This window comes from Syzygium oleosum, unplaced genomic scaffold, assembly GCF_021117445.2.
Source record: "Syzygium oleosum isolate NSW1041296 unplaced genomic scaffold, Sole_v2.1 Sole_v2.07, whole genome shotgun sequence".
Taxonomy (NCBI): domain Eukaryota; kingdom Viridiplantae; phylum Streptophyta; class Magnoliopsida; order Myrtales; family Myrtaceae; genus Syzygium; species Syzygium oleosum.
The window spans coordinates 4,922,092-4,939,845 of record NW_026607491.1 but is presented as its reverse complement, the minus strand read 5'-3'; the positions used below and the strand labels follow the sequence as shown (position 1 = coordinate 4,939,845).

The following is a 17,754-nucleotide window of genomic DNA, read 5'->3' as shown; positions in this document are numbered from 1 at the left end:
CCTCGAGGGCGTCACGACCTCGCCGGCCGCCGGCGGAGGCGAGGGCGAGGGCCGGACTCGCCGCCCGGGCGAGGCGGCCTCGCCTCAGATCGGGTGAGGCCGAGCCTCGCCGTCGGCCGGTCCGACGGGAGGTCGGCCTCTCCCGAGACGGCGAGGCTCGGCCTCGCCCGGATCCGGGCGAGGCCGAGCCTCGCCGTCGCGACCCACGCGCGAGCCGACCTCTAGGCGAGGCCGAGCCTCGCCGTCTCTGGGCAAGGCCGCCTCGCCCAGGCAGCGAGGGTCCAGCCCTCGCCCTCGCCGAACCTGGGCTGTGGCCGGTTGCCGGCCGCCGGCGACCGGCCATGGCCAAAGAAGAAAATGGGTAGAAAGAAAAAAAAAATTAAACAATTCAAAATATTATTTGGGAACAGAAATTTTGTGTAGTTACCAAATGCATTTTTGTTCTTTTCTACTTTAGGAATAGAAATTTTGGACAGTTTATCAAACGCCTTCAAATACTCAGAAATTGTTTCCGGGCACAGAATGGTATTCATGCGCACCCTTATTTGAGAAAATGATAACACTTCATGCTCTTATTTGGAATTTTTCTTAGTTTCGCACCTGCTGAGAACGGAGGCATGTCTCCTAAAGAAACAACATGACCACTTGACCGACATATGTCTTTTTGTAGTGGATTTTGCAATTTTTAAATTATATTATACAAAATGATTTTTTACAGAAAGTAAATGATGGGGCCGGTTCTTGGTAATTGAGAATTGGACCAGAAGCGGGCATTCTAGGACCAGCTGATTTCGTTTATATTGGAACCGAGAGTCACAGGGCCGATCACGATTTTAGGCCGGAAATGTATAGTAACCATCACAAATTTGCTTAATAATTGCCTAGCAAAAGACGGCACACATGCTATGTGTGCAATGTGTGCAAAAATGGGAAGAAAAAAAAAAGAACATAAAGTACGATTTGGATCAGTTTAGAAAACAAATTTAGATTTTTTTAGGATAGGGAAGATTTAGTTGAAATTTGGAATATGAGAGATTTAAAGGATAACGGATTTTTACGTTAATCCTTTGAAATCATAATTTTTTGTTTATTGTTTAGTATTGTGTTGTTAAAATTTACGTCACTGGCATATGCGTCCACTCGTTGCACTCATATAGAAGAAATTGACATTCAAAGATTATGTTTATTACGAGATATTTGAATCATCAGGAAAGAAAATCATTGATAGATATACACAACGCAAAGAAATTATACACGTGGAAAGAGAAAATTACTTTGGAATATAAAATCTTTTTTAAGAAACTTAATGTAGGATAGAAAATGTCCAAATTCTAATGTTGAAAAACGTACTAGGTAAAATGTCTATGGATAAAATTTCGGTGAAAGAAGTTACTAAACGAATTTGGGAGGAGAAAAATAATTAAGATCTCTTAAAAATAGAAGGCTCTTTATTTTATACGATAGCATTGATTTCAACCACTGAAATTATTGAAATTTGTGGGGCAAAATTTTGAGCTTGAAATTGGCAGGATGTACTTTAATGTATAAAGAGATTTATGTAGTTCAATATCCCTTAGTATTAAAATATAATATTCCTAAGTTTTATTCATAATTAATTGTTTATGCACTTGTGAAGCTCACGTGTTATGATTGATATAAGCGATTTCACAAAAGAATTTTCTTCATAATAGAAAAAAAATTGTTGTTTATAATATGAACATCCGAAAGTTTGAATACTTGGCAAAAAATAAATAATTTGGGAAGAAGCTTATTTTGAAGATACATCTAATTCAGGAAAAAGAATTCTCTTAACTATAGGGGTGAGCATGGTTGCAGAGTAAAACCTGAACTCTGAGAACCAGATCGGTGGAAACCTGTTCGGTACCAGGTTCTGAAATATGCAAGGTATGTTCTAGATATGTGGAACCTAAAACTTAGAACCTGAAATAAGTTTTTGTATTTTTCTTGACTTGTATCTTCACACGATCGTGCGGTATTCCCTAGTGTCCGATGATAAGTGTATAATCTGGAACTACTTGTCTGAGCTTCCATTTTATAATCGAGACTTTTACTTTGTTAATATTTCATATTTTTCGTATGTCTAAGGATGCGCATGACAATCATTCTGTGCCCGGAAACTATTTCTACTCAGAAATGATTTTTTTTTATTCTGTGCCCGAAAACAATTTCTGAGCATTTAAAGGCATTTTTGGTAACTGTCCAAAATTTCTATTCCTGGGATAGAAAAGAACGAAATACGTTTGTTAACTACACAAAATTTCTTTTTATTAATAATATTTTAAATTGTTTAATTTTTTTTCTTTCTACCCTTCCCTTCTTTGGCCATGGCCGTCGCGGCGCCGTGACCGGCCACAAAGCCGTGGCGTCGCAGCCCAGCCGCCGCCCAGGCCGCCTGCCTCACCGCCGGCATCGCCCGGATCGGGCGAGGCCGAGCCTCGCCGTCGGTCGCGACAGCGAGGTCGGCTTCGCCGTGGATCGCGACGGCGAGGCTCGGCCTCGCCCAGATCGGGCGAGGCCGACCTCGCCATGATTGACGGCAAGCCGCCTCACCCAGGTGGCGAGGGGGACCCTCGCCTCCGCCGGCGGCCGGCGAGATATTGCAATAGATACTTCAATTCTCATTTTTATTGTGAATTTAATGTAGAGTTATCAACTGTGACTGCGAAACTGAACTCGATATTGGTTTCCCTTGATGATTGACGAATAAAAGAGAAGTAGTCATCTCCTTGATGTGTAAAGAAAGCAAGTGAGTACTGGAGATTCTGTATTCTTTTTGCAGCTAGTCCATTATTCGATTATTTTTAAAAAAGAAAGGCTCAAAAACTGAACATTTCTAATTCATCAACTAAAAAACCAAATCTATAGTGGGGTTGCAGAAAAGGTTGTCTCCCATAGCCTAGGGAAGAACAACACAAAGAAGAAAAGAAAAAAAAAAGAAAAAGAAGAAAAAGAACTTATTCTCAAAATTGTGCTGAGAAACAAGAAGCAACTTTTTTTTTACTTCTTGTTTCTCTTCCAAAACTGTTTCTGGGCACAAATTTTTGCAAAAATGTGCCTGAAAACAAAAAGTTTACCAAACGCATTTCTGTTCCCAAATTATTTCTGGGAACAAAAGAACATAAATTTTCACTGTTTGGCACATTACCAAACGGGCCCTAAATATAAATTGTGATCAGTGGATTGTGGTAGCAGTCGGTGGTCATAAAAGACAATGTTTAACTGCAATAGTCCAATTAATATTACAGGTGGAACCTAGGTAGATCGTGAAACCGACCCTAAAACATCGGATGTTTAACTGCAATAGTTCAATTAATAATACAGGCAGAACCTAAGTAGATCCCCAAACCGACCCTGGAACACATCATAGGTTTCAGGATGTGCATGATAAGTTCTAAGTTCCAAAAAATAAGGAACCTATTCTAACGATTATTTGAATAGATGACAGTGGTCCCACCAAATCTCACATGATATTAGTCCCACTAAAATCTCATATGATATCAGAGCTAGAGCTCCTAAATTCAAATCTTTCCGAGCCCCATTTGTCTTCCCAATTTGTACTGAACAAAATAGACCAGACTAAACATGAGGGAAAGTATTAGAATAATTAAATATTAACTTAAGCTTTTAGAATAGTTGCAGTAGTCCCACAAAATCTCACAAGTTATGTTTCAAATGAAACCTACACAGAATGTAAAACCGCTAACCCCTACTTAGCTATATGAGAAAAAAAAAGATTTTATCACTGGTAAAACGATTTATCATGCAGAAGCAGATACAAGATGGCTTTGAAGTCCAAAAACAATTTCTATTACAAACCCAATCTTTCCATCAAAACAACCCATAATTGTTCATCATAACTTATCCGTTTGGAGTTAAATCCGCGAGCGGTTATTTTCAACACGAGCAGCAACCAGGAGTCGAGCTGGAGCATGAGCGGCGGCAAAGTTGTCTCCAGGCGAGATCTTGCCGATTGAGGTAGGCCGGGAATATAAACAACGATACATGCGAAGATAGTTTTACGTCGCTTTAGTCGTGGACTCTCCCGAGTCGTCGCTGCCATTGCTCACCTTAATTTCCAGGAGTCGCTCTACCGGTTGCCGGCAAATCGGGCACCTATTCGTCTGGAACCTGAGGACCTTAGCACAGCCGCTGCACATACACTGCACCAAAAACAAGAAGGAAAACAAATGTAATTGGCACGCAGGCAAGATACCCTTCAGTCTAGTTTTTCAGAACTTACGAAGAGACCAAGTTTAAAGGACAACTAAACATATGCAAACTGGAAGAAAAAATTCAACAGCCTCATCGTGATCATCAAGATTCATAAGATATACTCTCTCTTTCCTAAGGATACGCGAGGGTCTTAGAACAAACAAAAATTAACCTATACAGCTCGATGTGACTCTTCGTCAATTGAATCTGCATTAGAAACACCATTCGGCTCATCAAAAATTGATTCTTGCAAAACGCGCCCACACCGAGTCTCTGGTATCAGGCACTAAAGACTAAACCGGTTGCCAAGAAGGGTGTACTTTTAATGAAAGAGACCAAGCTAAGTATTGCAATCAGACTCTAGTCTCCAATGACGGTATAAGTCCTAAGTGTATGACTTTTAATCTACACAAAACAAGTAGTAGTCAGATCATACCATGTGCCTGCAAGGGAGGACGGCCGTATCCCGTGGTTCTGATAAACAGATGACGCACTCCTTCCCAGAGTCATTGCCATCGAAATCCCCCTCAACCGCATTTCCGATACCATAAATCTCCTGGAGCTCATACCTCATCCCATTAACCCAAAGAATCTGTTTCACCACACGCGCCTTGTATTCGTCTTTCCCTTTCTCAATCACTGCTTGGGTTATCTGAGAATTTCGAGCTGAACTACTATCTGTCTCTGTAGCACTCAACGGGCAAGCTTCGGCCTTCACCACAAGAGGATAAATCTCGACATCACCATCTTTTCCTAAATCCATTTCCTCAAGCATTGAGGAGTCGACACCAGTCCCGGAAGGTTGTCGAAACTTTTGGCCAAGACCTCGCTCGAAATCTACTGTGACAGGTTGGAGTAGGCTCTCCCTTGTCGCGATTAAGTTACAGTCTTCAGTTTCTTTAGCGAAAAAAGCGAGAGTGATGCTGTTGAAGAGAAGAAAGATACATAAATACAAAAGACAAATTCCATAAAAGCACTATACTTTATACTGGTCTAGTTTCTCAATGGCTTAATAAACGTATTTCCAGGTCCAAGCGGAGCAGATAACGATGGTGGTCATCGGGGATAAAGCGTTGATGTGCTGACGATTAGCTGGGAATTTGTGAACACAGATAAATCCAGTATCCAACACAACTGAAGATGATTATTCCGTGGCTATGTTTATGCTGAAACAGGAGACTCATGGACAACTTCAGGCAAATTATAGTGTGCATAGAGTTGTTGCATTAGGACCAAAAAGTTATTAAGAACCTCCCATTATAATTCTATGAATGAATTTCAAACTTCAGAAACAGTCTAATCAAGATTAAGACTGCAGAAAACAAGTTAGGAACCTAAAGTGCAGTCTCCTGTCTTCGCGAGAACTATGTTGGCTCAAGAAAGTTGACTTTTGGTAGAAGCAAAGATGGGAAACAAAAACAAATAGACAGTTAGTAAATACCTATGAACAAGAAGAGTTTAAGTTCGGAGTAAATTCACAATCTATAATAGCTAATACCTAACAAACAGCATTCCATATTTAGTATTCCATGTTTAGTCAAGTTTGACAGGTCCACCAATCCACAAAGATTTATGTTCCTACTCAGAATTCATATGGCCTAAACAAGCAAACTAACATTACTTTATCAACCAATATTCACCTCAGCTACAACATTTTAAAAGACCGACTAAGCATACCTTCCAGGAGCAGTGGCATCGAAAGTGAAAGAAATAAGATACTTTCCCGGATTATCCTCATCTGGTTCAACGTGAAGCGTCTCCTTCTTGATGTTAACATCATTCCTAATAGTGACTGCCTTCTGGTGCTCGACATAGGGGGTAACAGGAGCAGGAACGGCCCCATATGGGTACTGCCCGCCGGCCCAGTTCGGGTAAGGTGGTCCGTAATGACCGGGCACCGATTGCTGTGGATAGTATCCATGATACGTATAGTAACCCGGAGGATTCGGATTGGGGTACTGAGATGGATACGGCGTGGCGGCCGCGAACACATATCGGTTACCGGCACTCTCCGGCGGAGGAGGCAGGGGAGGCGGCGGAGGAGGAGGCGGGTGGCTCCGCCGCCTTCGACGCCCCGAGCTGCTGCTCCCCGTGTTACCCATTTCGTTTTTCAAGTCCTCACTTCTCTATCCCGACATAAAAACATCAAGAAATGAGATTCCAATACTCAGAAGAACACGAAAAAAACCTCAACTTTGAGGTGGGGGGGGACGACAAAGAAAACGAAAAGACAAGAGGACGAGGTGACCAACACATCAACCCAATTACCTGAACAGGGTTGTCGCTATCAAAGGTTAAAAATTGATGAAAAAGAAACACGACCCAGAGCATAAATCATCCAAACACGGCAAAAAGGCACGACATTGACGATGCTTTCTGCTTTATCTAAACAAAGATCAATCTCCTGTGCATATGATTCGTGAACCCAGCCACCCAGGATTAAAGTAGGGGAAGAAAATTCTCACCTCAGAAAGAAGCGATGGCTTCCCCTCAAAGTGCCCCAAAATCCAGAAAGCAGAGAGAGAGAGAGACAGAGACAGAGACAGAGACAGAGGAAGGGATATATTCAAATACAAAGTGGGATTGGTTGGACAGGAATTGGCAAAAGGGGATAGTGGGTCGAGGAAAGTTGTTTGGGTTGATGAGAGCACTATCGTTGTGCACAGTTTTCTCCTTTCGTTCAGCCTCCCTCGAAGGCAAATCCAAAGAATGCCACCACAACCATCAACGATTATCTTTTTGACAGGCACCCAACAAGTGGGGGAGGACCCTCCTCCTCCTCAGACCTTGAAAAAGAAGAAGAAGGTAAAAAAAGGGCATCTTTGCCTCTTCGTCCTTAATTCCTCCTAATCGGCTTAAGATGCTGCAACAGAACGGGGAGCACATGAACCGCTTTGCCGCGCTGTCCTCCATTCCCCTGCCACGTCAGCTCGTCCGGACCGATCCTGATTGCTGGCCTTTGGGCCCACGGCCCAACTGCTCGCGGTTACTTGCGAGGCTCGCATTGTGGTACCGCGTTGCACCTGATATCCAGCGGGAGTGAGCATGATTTCAGGGTAAAATCAGGAACCTGATAACCGAACCGATGGGAATTCCAGATTCTAGGGTATCAAGATAGGTTTCGGGTTCTAAAAATTGGAGAACTTGTTCTGACGGGCAGGTTTCAAATTCAGGTTCTACCTGAAACTTGGAACCTAAAATCTAAAACAAATCTTTGTATTTTTCTTGTTCCATATATTCGCGCGATCCTACGGCATTCCATGGATTCTAATGATGAGTATATAATCTGAAATCACTAATGTGAGCTTCTATTTTCGACTATATCGATGACTGAGACTTTTACTTCATTATTGTTTCATATTCATCGTGTCTAAATACGAGTTGTGATTGGTAGATTGTACCAAATTGGGGTCATTAGTGGTGATTATTCATTACAATTGTTCAATTAAAAGTACATGTGAAACCTGGGTAGATCCTAGAAATTGCAATCGTTCAATTAAGAATACAGATAAAACCTAGATAGACCCTAGAACCTATGATAGGGTAGGTACCAGGTTCCTAGATATGCAGGGTATGTTCCAGGTTCCAAAAATTTAAAAACCCGTTCCGATGAGTTGGTTTCAAGTGAACCAGGAGCAATCGAGTCGGGTCAAGGCAATCTCAGTACCAAATTCGAGCCCGACTCGACTCGCATACTCGATACTCGCAATCAATTTGAGCTCTTTAATTATAAAAAAATTTGCTCGGGCTCAATTCGAATGGACAATCAAGATATTCAAGCTCAACTCAACTCGAATCTATTGTGAAATTTTGAGAATTTTTGTAAATACAGGCAGTATCTATCAAGTGTTTTAGACAAAATAATGAAATTCCAATTAGGCTAGTGAGTTTGTTGGGCTGAGTGCTTAGGAAGCTTGAGGTCGACATTAGAAGACGTCCAAGTAGCTCGATCCGTACTACCTTCACTCGGAATCGGATGAGTCGATCTCGAGAGCTGATTGCACTGAGCCAGAGCTATCTGCGGGTAGCTCAACTCGATTTCATTTTCGACACCTTTTCAAATACGGCATGTTTGATTTTAACGACGGAAAAGCCCATTTGTCCATTTGAAATCTCACGTCGGTGAGAGCCGCCGCTCATGCATGAGTGTGTGGGGGAAAGAAGGAAGGAGATGGTGGGAGGACTCGGGGTGAGAGAGGAGGGAGTGGCGGAGGAAGCGAAGAACTGTTTATTGTTAGGTCAATTACTTCAAAAGCCAAGTGCAGCAAAATTCTAAAGCCTGTAAAAATATGTAATCGAGTTGTGAAACTTTCGAAAAGTGCAATGAGGACCTAAAATTTGTCAAAGTAGTGCAATTAAGTTCTTCGGTTAGTTTTGTCCAATTTGGCTAAAGAAATATTACTTTCTCTTTCCAATGTGACCAATATGTTAGTAAAGAGTGCAACGAGGAAGAAAATTACGCTATTTTTCCTTCTGATTCCAACCCGCCATGCTTTCAAACATCCGACCATATTCCGAAATTGAATCCAGTTTTAATCATTTCGGATAATGAGTCTTATTTCGGCTCAGCCGCTCTCTTAGATGACCTGAAGCACTCGAGAAACACTTCAATTTTCTTTGCTTTGCTTTTTTCTTCCAAGAATGTCACAGGACAGCAGATACATTTCGTCTGGGGGGAAGAGGTGAGATCGGACTCTCTATCCCCCATTGAAAGCTTATTCATTCTATGATGTTGGGTGGGGAGGACACCGCGCTTATTACTCTAGTTTGGAGTTGGGGTGAGGTAAGGTGTGGGGTATAAGAAGCCTCCAGAGCCAATTCCACTCATGTACAGGAAACTTCCACTGCTAGACTTTTCGTCACTCCTTTACATGGGTCACCGAATGCGTTGATAGACACATCGACCCTACAACTTTTCGATCCTATGCACGCCTGCAAGAGCTCATGAGAACGAATGAGGAAGGATGGACATTTCACAATCAAGGAGGTAATAACAAGTTAGATATGGTCCGCGCTAAAGAGTTGTGGAATAATACCTTTTGAACAACGGCAAGTGCCCTGTTGCTGCTGCACTTTCCATGGCTAAAGCTCCCACAAGTTCCTTGTGGAGTTCCGAAGCTGGCGAACTTGATCGAGGATATGACCTGATTAGGATGCAGGCACTCCAGTGACAATATAGGCCGCGATGTGTTTCCTGTTTTGGACTCTGATTCTGAATTCCACATGTCGACAGGTAATGGGTGAGACTCACTCACCCGTGAGCATAAGCTTTCAATCTGTCTCGTGGCAAAAGATATTTGAGTGGGATCACCGCCAACTTCCTCGAACATTACAAGAATGTTGTTGCTTGGTTTTAACCACGAACGTGGAACGTGGTACCTGTGAGAGTGGGCTCAAGATTAATCCTTAAAATGGTGTCATCTAAAACTTCTGGATGCATATCTTTCAGTAACTTACAGCTGTTGTGATGGCTTCCCACAGCTCTTTAGGCATTTGCTTGAACTGTAGGCTCCTCTGTAATTGCAAGAGTCAGTGCAGCCACTACCAGGAGCGAGGTTGGTTGGCCAATACCGTCCGATGCTTTGTCCATTCACCCACGCCTCACCCTTTCCCATTCCAGAAAAGTCTATGGCGACCGGGTCGTTTCCAGCAGGACCAGCAAAAGTGGTCTGGAGAATTAACACCACGGTTAGTGCCTAAATAGTATAGGTAGTGCCTGAGACACCTTCGAGTAAGGAGCTGTTTGAGGTGCATTGGCAATACAATCTCTTCGGAACAAATTACTTGATAGCCCCTGGAGTACAGAATATCTTATAGATTGTGCTGCCAGATCACAATTAACCTCCCTCTTTGGTTTGGATTGGTGTTAAAATAATCCCACTCTGCTTAGAAGATTGGGGAATTTCAATTTTACTTATGTTTCTACAAATAAAGAAGTATTCGATTTTGCCAAATATTTCCCTTTGAAATAATGACTTGCCTAGATGAAAACTGATGGTTACCTTGTACCATGTCAAGGGTTGATTCTTTGGCAATCTAGGCTGTGTAATCCACATCGAAGAACTTCCACTGGGTAGACCTTTATCTTCACCTTGAAGTCCTATCTGCACTCAACAGAGAGAGAGAGAGAGAGAGAGAGAGAGAGAGAGAGAGAGAGAGAGAGAGAGAGAGAGAGAGTTGCAATGCACCCACATTAGCTTTAGTAAAGGTCGGCCAGTCAGGTAATCACAAGAGAGGTTTTCTTGAGTATGTCAGAATGAAATTCGACATAAATTGCAGTTACCAATATGTTCTCTTTGGCCATCATCATACTTACTGATGATATAACTTGCCAACTAGCAAGGAAAGAAACCTCACCTGATATGTCCACTGCTGAGAAGACAGATCTATCATGCTGCCATTGGCTGAACTTTTCAACTTTACTGGACCAGTTATACCAGCACCCGTTTTGTCATAAAAAGCTCCGTAGTTCTGGAAGAAAATGTAAGTTTCACAAAATATTAAGGAAATAGCCAAAAATTATGGGGGTTTATTCATCCAACAAGAATCTCTACAATAGCATAGTGCAATGCATGTTATTGTCACTTTAAAAATGGATGTAGTCAAAGTAATAAATTAGAAAGACCATACCTGAAGTCCTACAGTCAAGCTCAGGAGATCGATTGTGTTCTTCCCTGATAGAAGCGTGACGGGAATGTCAACAGCAATCTTGGAATTGCCACTGTTGCCTGCTTTACTGCCTGTAGAGTTGTAACTGATTAAGTGCTTTGGTCAACTAATCTACATCAGAACAAGAAGTTTTATCTACTTCAACGTATACAACTTGAGACAAGTGCAGGGCACATTCTCCATCAAACCATTCCTTTACCTTTCAATTGTCGGGTACTTCAATTTTGATAAGTAACACTAAAATAGAAAATTATCCAGCATGAGCTGTGCACGTTAGGTTTGGTTCAGTTTAGATGACATTTCGTAAAGAAAGGATGTGCATACTACTAAGCAAGAACCAAGGTTATAATACAAAAGAGTCGAATAATTTTCACTCGCCGTCTCATTGAAAAACTTGGAAAACAGAGAATTCTAAAAAGATATAGAATTCAATTAGATAATTGGGGCTTGCTTCCTTTGTGACCAGGAAGAGGTCAACCCATGTCCCACCAAACGGATCCGAAGAGCAAGAACACAGTTTTTCAATTCTACAGCTGCCATTCCATCTTATCATGAAGATCATCATGTATAAGGAATACCTGCAAGCTTCTTGTTGACAAAAGCATGAAGAGCATGGCCAAGTGATTCAACATGAAGAACTGCTTGAGAACCATCTTCAAGGAAGGGCTCCTTCCCAGTGAAATCAGTGCTGCCAGAAACAGAACCAAAATAACATTGGACCAATCATATTGGCACCCCTTACCAGTCAAATTTGGACAGCAGTGGCTGTATGGAAAAGCAGCTAACAAGTTGCTTGTGTACCTTAGTGAATACCACAAGTAGTCACTCTTGTCAGCTGTAGTGTTTATTTGCTCCAACAGCCCAAGCTTCATGAATGAATCATCCTTTGAAATACCCACTGGTTCATTGACCCAACTCCAGTCTGCATTGACTGTACTGGAGGAATCCACCACCTCGCTCAAAGATTCATGTACGAAGGTAGGAATCATAGACATAGAATTAATCTGTAATAGAAAAAAAACAGGTTGGAGCTCCTAAATATTTTTATCATGATAAAGGAATACATATATATCCTTCACCGCAAAACTGCCAGTGACATCATGGATTCTATACAATGCCAAGAGATGTAGCAGGAGAACAAGTACACGAGAAAAACCTTCGCAGTATTAAGCACGACATTCTTGCAGTCTGGTAAAATGCTCACAGACCATCCAGGCAACTGATAAGATTTTCCATTGAAAGTAACAGTTGTGTCGGAGGTGCCCCAGTTGGCAAGAAAAGCAGCACATAATCCTGTGTCTGTTTTATAGACTGTTGCCTGGAAAAAAAAGTTATAACAGATTGATTTTTCTTTCTCTAACATGTGCATCACACAGCAGAATCTTTAACTGAACAATGGAGAAGATCAAAGATTGGATATCAAGTAGTGCTAGCTAGAAGAACTGGAAAAGTCATTAAGCTCCAGTGGACACAGTAAATAAGGTCAATGATAGATGGGGCGGACATCTTTGGACTGACATGATATTATATGCCTAAAGAATACGACTATCATCCATGATAAAGACTGACGAGTAACTGGACACAACTAGTAGTCAAATTAAAGCTAAGTTATTGAGTCCACAAATTTGGTAAATATAGCTAAATTATTCTACGCTGTGACAAGTCACAAGGTCTGCAGTAGAATTGACAGCACAAACGTCTATATTTAAAGCACTGCTACTGGGTATAATGATGAATTGATGTTTTGCAATTTGCATCTGTTATGTTATGTTCATAAAATTGAATGGTTCTTGACAGCAATAATTTTCAACCAAGAGCTTTATGCAGTAAATGCTCTACTTCTCTACTTACAAGTGTCTGTCTATTATTTTAATTGGAAGGGAAAGAAATCTGAAGTTGGTGCTCAATGTGGGAGAACTCATAAGAGAAAAACAAACTGACACACCACAAATATTGGGAAATCTTAAAGCATCTTGGTCAAACTAACTTAGAAATGTAATGTCAAGGAATCTACGTTCTTCAAAACGATTTGGAGATAAATGATTTCAGGGTGGTTTTACCTCTGAGTTTGGACCAAGGGAAGTATATGCTGGATCAGTGGCTACAAGTGCATCTTCACAAAGCTTAATAGCCTTATGCACGTCCCTCAGATGGCCCCACTTAGGCTGCCTAACAAGCCCTACAGAAACACCGATACATTAAGTGGCAGTGCAGAATTTAGCCATTTATAGAATATCATAATAACTGATTGGCTCAGTGATATATTTCTCCAAAATGACTGCTTTACTATCGATATGGCTTCCTCCATCATTCCAGCAAGAAGCATGTAAAAAGCACACTAAATTTAGAAAGAATGAACATACCATACTCGTCGATTGGAGCATCATAGTCATAACTTGTAGCAATAAAAGGTCCACCAGTAGTTCGGCCAAAGTTAGTCCCCCCGTGATACTGTTTTAGATGAATGAAAGAAAGTGATTTGGATGTCAGTATCATCTCCAGTCAAAGAAATGGCTCATTTATGACAGTGATAAACATCAACCAGCTGATGCTCCAAGTTTGTAAATTCTATAATTTGTACCATATAGTAGTTCTGAAATGTTCCACCTCGCTGGAAAAAACGAGCCACTGCAAATGCAAGGTCTTCCGCAGGACGGTATGGAACAGCCCCACCAAAGGAAAGGAACCTGATGTTTGGAAAAAAGAAGAAGAAGAAGAAGAAGAAGAAGGTAAGAAAAAGTTTTGCATGGAGAGTAATGTCAAATAAAAGCTGAGGGTGATTCAATAAGATGATCTATATTTAAAGGAACATGACATCTACTCAAATAGCAAAATTATAGACAAATAGAAGGTAAAGCTAATTACCATCCAGTCCAATTCTCAGTCCACATTTTGGGCTTAGCGTTTGAATTAGGTGTAAATTGGTCACAATAAAATCCGTTACAAGTATTAATCTGCAAAGAATAATAAAGAGCTTAGCGAGAAGTTAGAAGTTTAAATGGCCAACATGATCCATTTCCCCCTCAAAATAAGTTACAAAGTAAGATCTGCTACAATCTACTACAGAAACAAGTATTGAAAATATAGAGCTCATCCCAGACCACTCCTCATATACAGTAAGATCATAAATGATCTAGTACAACCTAAGATCATCAATATTAGAGGTTTACCAAATTACTAAGGACAAGTACGGTGGCAATTAAGATCTCTTCAGACAACCGAATCATAGATTAATAAAAAAAAAATTCCAAAGTAATTGAGTTGAGAAAACTCACAATGGGATCAGGAGCATCCGCCTGTTGGCACATTACCCAGGGGACCCCTGTATCTAAAGATGTAGCCATGGTTGCCGCCCAGTTAATATAGGGCTTGGCACCGGACCCATAAGCCGAATCAACATTTCCATATTCATTCTCAATCTGGTAAAAAGCAGCATTTGTCTCTCATCATTGAGAAAAAGAGATAGGGAGGTGAAGAAGATGATTGTTCATCATAACAACTTTACCTGAGATAGAATGATGGGACCGCCTTGGGATGCATAGAGCTTCTCCTGCTTCATCATGTCCACGATTTTGGCCGTGAATCGCTGCATTTCTGTCTGAAACAGAGCCATTTTTTTATTTCTCATCAATTCAGATCCTTGTGAACAAACTGCTATTTGTAATTAAATAAGAAAAAACTCATGAATAGCAAACAATTATGAAAAGCGAAAAGTAGAGAGCAGAGAGCATTGGAAAAGGACCTTGAAGGGCCCATTGTTGGTTCGAAATTCGATTCCTGGTATGAAATGCAACCACAGGGGAAAGCCCCTGATTGAAGTTGAACAATCCAAGAAAAGAAAGATCAACCACTTTAGCTCCAAAATTAATAACTAATTATAGATATGACCACTCTGCTCCCTCACCCATAGTTCCACTCTGCGCATACGTAAGGCCCGATGCGCAAATGAACCAGGAGACCCGCCTCGGCCACCGTCTTGACGAATTTAACCAAATCCTTCCTCCCTTCAAAATCGTACTGCCGAAGTGTCGCAGCTTAAATCAGTTTCAAGAACTTCAAGAAGCACAAAAGACAAAAAAAAAATCGATCGGGTACTTTCAAGAGGATGGAGCTAGAAATGACATGATGATCGAATTCCCACGAATTTAATCACTCAAAACAGATTAGATGCAATGATAAAAGGACGCAAGCAGAAGAATTGGCCGTGAAGAAGAAGAAGAAGAAGAAGAATGAGAAGCGGGTGGACCTGGTTTCGCACTGGCTCGTGGATGTTCCAGAAAACGTAGGTCTCGATCACGTCCAGCCCACCGTCCTTCGATTTCTGTATCAGGTCCGGCCACATCTGCACCGGCCGAGAAGCTCAGTCAAAGCGTGCCCGTCTCGACTCTCGTGTTTCGCTCTCATGCACGACGACGCGCGTCCCCGTTACGGCCGCATGTCAGAGCGAGAGAGAGAGAGAGAGAGAGAGAGAGAAGTACCTCGGGAGTGCTGCGTGGGTAGTGAATGGAGCCGGAGACCAACACCCGGCGCTTCCCGTCGACCACCAGCGCGCGGTGGTCGTACGTCACGTTCGCGCACAGCGACGACGCCGCGAGGACGCCGGCCACCAGCGCGAGCCACAGCAGAAATCCTTTCCCTCCCGCCGCCATTTTGCTCCCCCCGATCCTTCCGCAACGAGAAACGGACAAATTCCCTCGAGCCTGCTCCTCCTTCTTGTACACTCCGCGACTCGAAAGCAGTTCCGTGAAGCAACGCGTCGAAGTCTTTGGGTACCCTTTTCCTCCAAGACTGATCGCTCGACCTTTACTTCTTCGAAATGCTCACGGGCTTCTTCAGGGAAAATGGGTTGGGTTTATCTTCTTCCCTTCGCTCGTTTCTTGCTTCTTGGACGGTTTGAAGGATGAGTCGACGCCAAGAGAGAGAGAGAGAGAGAGAGAGAGGAGAGGGAATCAAAGCCCTGGGAAGATAAGGACGACGGAGAGGACACGCACACGCCACACCATTCGTCGTCGTCGTCGTCGTCTCCGTCTCCGTCCCCGCCTCCTCCTCCTGCTGCCGCTGCTGCTGCGTCGTCGTCCTTCTTCTTCTTCCCTCGGGGCGTCGTCTCGTTGCAGGTGTCGATGTTTACTGCGACTTCAATGCTCCGACTGCGTGGGCTCTTTTGGCCTGGCGCGAACCGACGGATGACGACGCCAGGTCGTTTTCGTACGGCCAAAAACAGTGGGACACGAGAGAGGATGAACACTGAACAGTGTGCATGACAAGAAAATTACGAAAAAAAAAGGCAAAAAACAAATTTTAAATCGTACACCACCATGAAAATAAGGATAATCCCTAGAATAGTTCTTGAATTTTGCCCGTCTAACAATGTCGTCCCTAACTTTTAATTTTTTCGATATTATCCCTAAAGTTTGTTCAATATGATCTCTAAACTTTCGGTAAATATTAATTCTAGTTCTTGAACTGTAAAAAAATATCTAGTGTTATCTCTCCATTAATTTATGTTCTATGACAATATTGAATGTTTTCATATAATTCTTGGACTAAATTAAATATGTACAAAAAATTCAGTGGCCACCTTGAACGAATTAAAAATTTAGAGACGACATTGCACGTTGAGCCAAAATTCAAGAACTATTTGTATCGTTTTTCCGTAAAAATAAGTATATGGTGAAATTACCCAAAAAATGAAATTTTGATTGAGTAAATAGCGTGGCATTATAGCCCATTTATTAATAATCCACTTACAAAATAAATCAATTTTGTAAATTCCTTTTGATGTGCCAAAACTTTAAATTGATTATATAGGCTTTTTATAGAGGATATGCTTATATAATGTTATCCGGCAATTTATCACGTTCATTCATAAAACTAAGAATTTATTTAGAGCAGCGACAAGTGAATTTCGACTTTTTACGCAAAATGCTTGAAATTACGTATTTCTATCCATATGTAACTTTACATGATATAACTATGTATAGTCACCCTGTCTCATTTATACATGCATTCCGTACTCTCCCCTGCTCAATGTACGAAAACTACTCATTTACGTTGTTGATATGCTTTGTCTAATTATGCAGGATTTACTCTTATAAAAAACGAAACGTCAAACTAATTTTGCAAGTTTCGATTTTAAATTGGACGCAGAACATCTCGGTATATGAGTAGAAAATACGAAGTTATACCAGTATTGGCTTATCTATAGTGCTTTCATAAGTGCAAGGATATCACTTATTAACCAATGGTGTCTTTATTTCATTGGAAAATGAATGATTTGGGAAACACTTTTCTGAAAAATAATTGCACAAAAAGTAACAAACGAAAAATATTTTCATCGTCCACGAAAATATCAAGACATATGAAAACATTTCTCGTTGGCTAATTATTTCGACCGAAGCAAGTGAACGTTTTTAGGATAATATTATTCAAATTATTTAATTTTCACGATATGAAAATAATAATCGTTTGAAATAATTAGTCAATAAAAAATATTTTATTATTATTAATAATAATTTATATTAAAATATTTTTCGTTCATTTATTTTTATAAATCTGCCTTATTATCCCCGACACGTCGAGTCGACTCTGACCCCTGCCTTGGACTATGTAATTATCCCTTTTCATTTTTTTGGACATACGTAATTATCCCTTTTCAAAGAGCGAAAAATGAGTAATGTTGAAGAGCGAGACAGCGACGCCCCCCAAAAAAAGTTTTAAGTTAAAAAAAAAAAAGTTTTTAAGTTCATAATTATTGTAAGCCCGTCTGATGCACGACACGTTGACTATGACCTTTGTCATGGGATCCTCTCACTCGATAATCCCTTGTCCACGTGGCTACCTTCAAAACGCGCC

At 41.3% G+C, this 17,754-nt stretch overlaps 2 protein-coding genes across 3 annotated transcripts; both read right to left on the bottom strand.

The window, feature by feature from the left end:
- Positions 1–3,744: 3,744 nt before the first annotated feature.
- Positions 3,745–7,034, bottom strand: LOC115674724 (probable E3 ubiquitin-protein ligase LOG2). Of its 2 annotated transcripts, none has more exons than XM_030597238.2 (4): positions 6,699–7,034; positions 5,911–6,359; positions 4,670–5,156; positions 3,745–4,181 (listed from the first exon to the last, which is right to left on the bottom strand). In XM_030597238.2, exons 2-4 carry the CDS (start codon positions 6,333–6,335, stop codon positions 4,038–4,040), a joined length of 1,056 nt encoding a protein of 351 aa, XP_030453098.1. In that variant the 5' UTR covers positions 6,336–6,359; positions 6,699–7,034; the 3' UTR covers positions 3,745–4,037. The 2 variants fall into 2 exon arrangements, with proteins under 2 accessions (XP_030453098.1, XP_030453075.1); XM_030597215.2 differs by lacking the exon at positions 6,699–7,034 and adding an exon at positions 6,502–6,643.
- A 1,793-nt stretch (positions 7,035–8,827) lies between these two features.
- LOC115674677 (beta-galactosidase 8) lies at positions 8,828–16,015 on the bottom strand. Its single transcript, XM_030597152.2, has 19 exons — positions 15,381–16,015; positions 15,149–15,244; positions 14,807–14,919; positions 14,645–14,711; positions 14,408–14,500; positions 14,178–14,321; positions 13,768–13,856; positions 13,484–13,589; positions 13,266–13,353; positions 12,963–13,081; positions 12,059–12,220; positions 11,704–11,906; positions 11,481–11,590; positions 10,864–10,973; positions 10,591–10,704; positions 10,236–10,337; positions 9,691–9,902; positions 9,270–9,612; positions 8,828–9,165 (listed from the first exon to the last, which is right to left on the bottom strand). Exons 1-19 carry the CDS (start codon positions 15,549–15,551, stop codon positions 9,058–9,060), a joined length of 2,550 nt encoding a protein of 849 aa, XP_030453012.1. The 5' UTR covers positions 15,552–16,015; the 3' UTR covers positions 8,828–9,057.
- Between the last annotated feature and the right edge of the window lie 1,739 nt (positions 16,016–17,754).

Excerpts from the sequence above, each read along its gene's own strand:
- LOC115674724 (XM_030597215.2), bottom strand. The coding sequence starts at position 6,564 with ATGCTCTGGGTCGTGTTTCTTTTTCATCAATTTTTAACCTTTGATAGC. Across the intron at positions 6,360-6,501 it reads ATAGCGACAACCCTGTTCAG|AGAAGTGAGGACTTGAAAAA; the intron begins GTAATTGGGTTG and ends ATGTCGGGATAG. Across the intron at positions 4,182-4,669 it reads TCCTCCCTTGCAGGCACATG|TGTATGTGCAGCGGCTGTGC; the intron begins GTATGATCTGAC and ends TTTTTGGTGCAG.
- LOC115674677 (XM_030597152.2), bottom strand. The coding sequence starts at position 15,551 with ATGGCGGCGGGAGGGAAAGGATTTCTGCTGTGGCTCGCGCTGGTGGCC. Across the intron at positions 15,245-15,380 it reads ACCCACGCAGCACTCCCGAG|ATGTGGCCGGACCTGATACA; the intron begins GTACTTCTCTCT and ends CGGCCGGTGCAG. Across the intron at positions 11,591-11,703 it reads TACTTGTGGTATTCACTAAG|CACTGATTTCACTGGGAAGG; the intron begins GTACACAAGCAA and ends TGTTTCTGGCAG.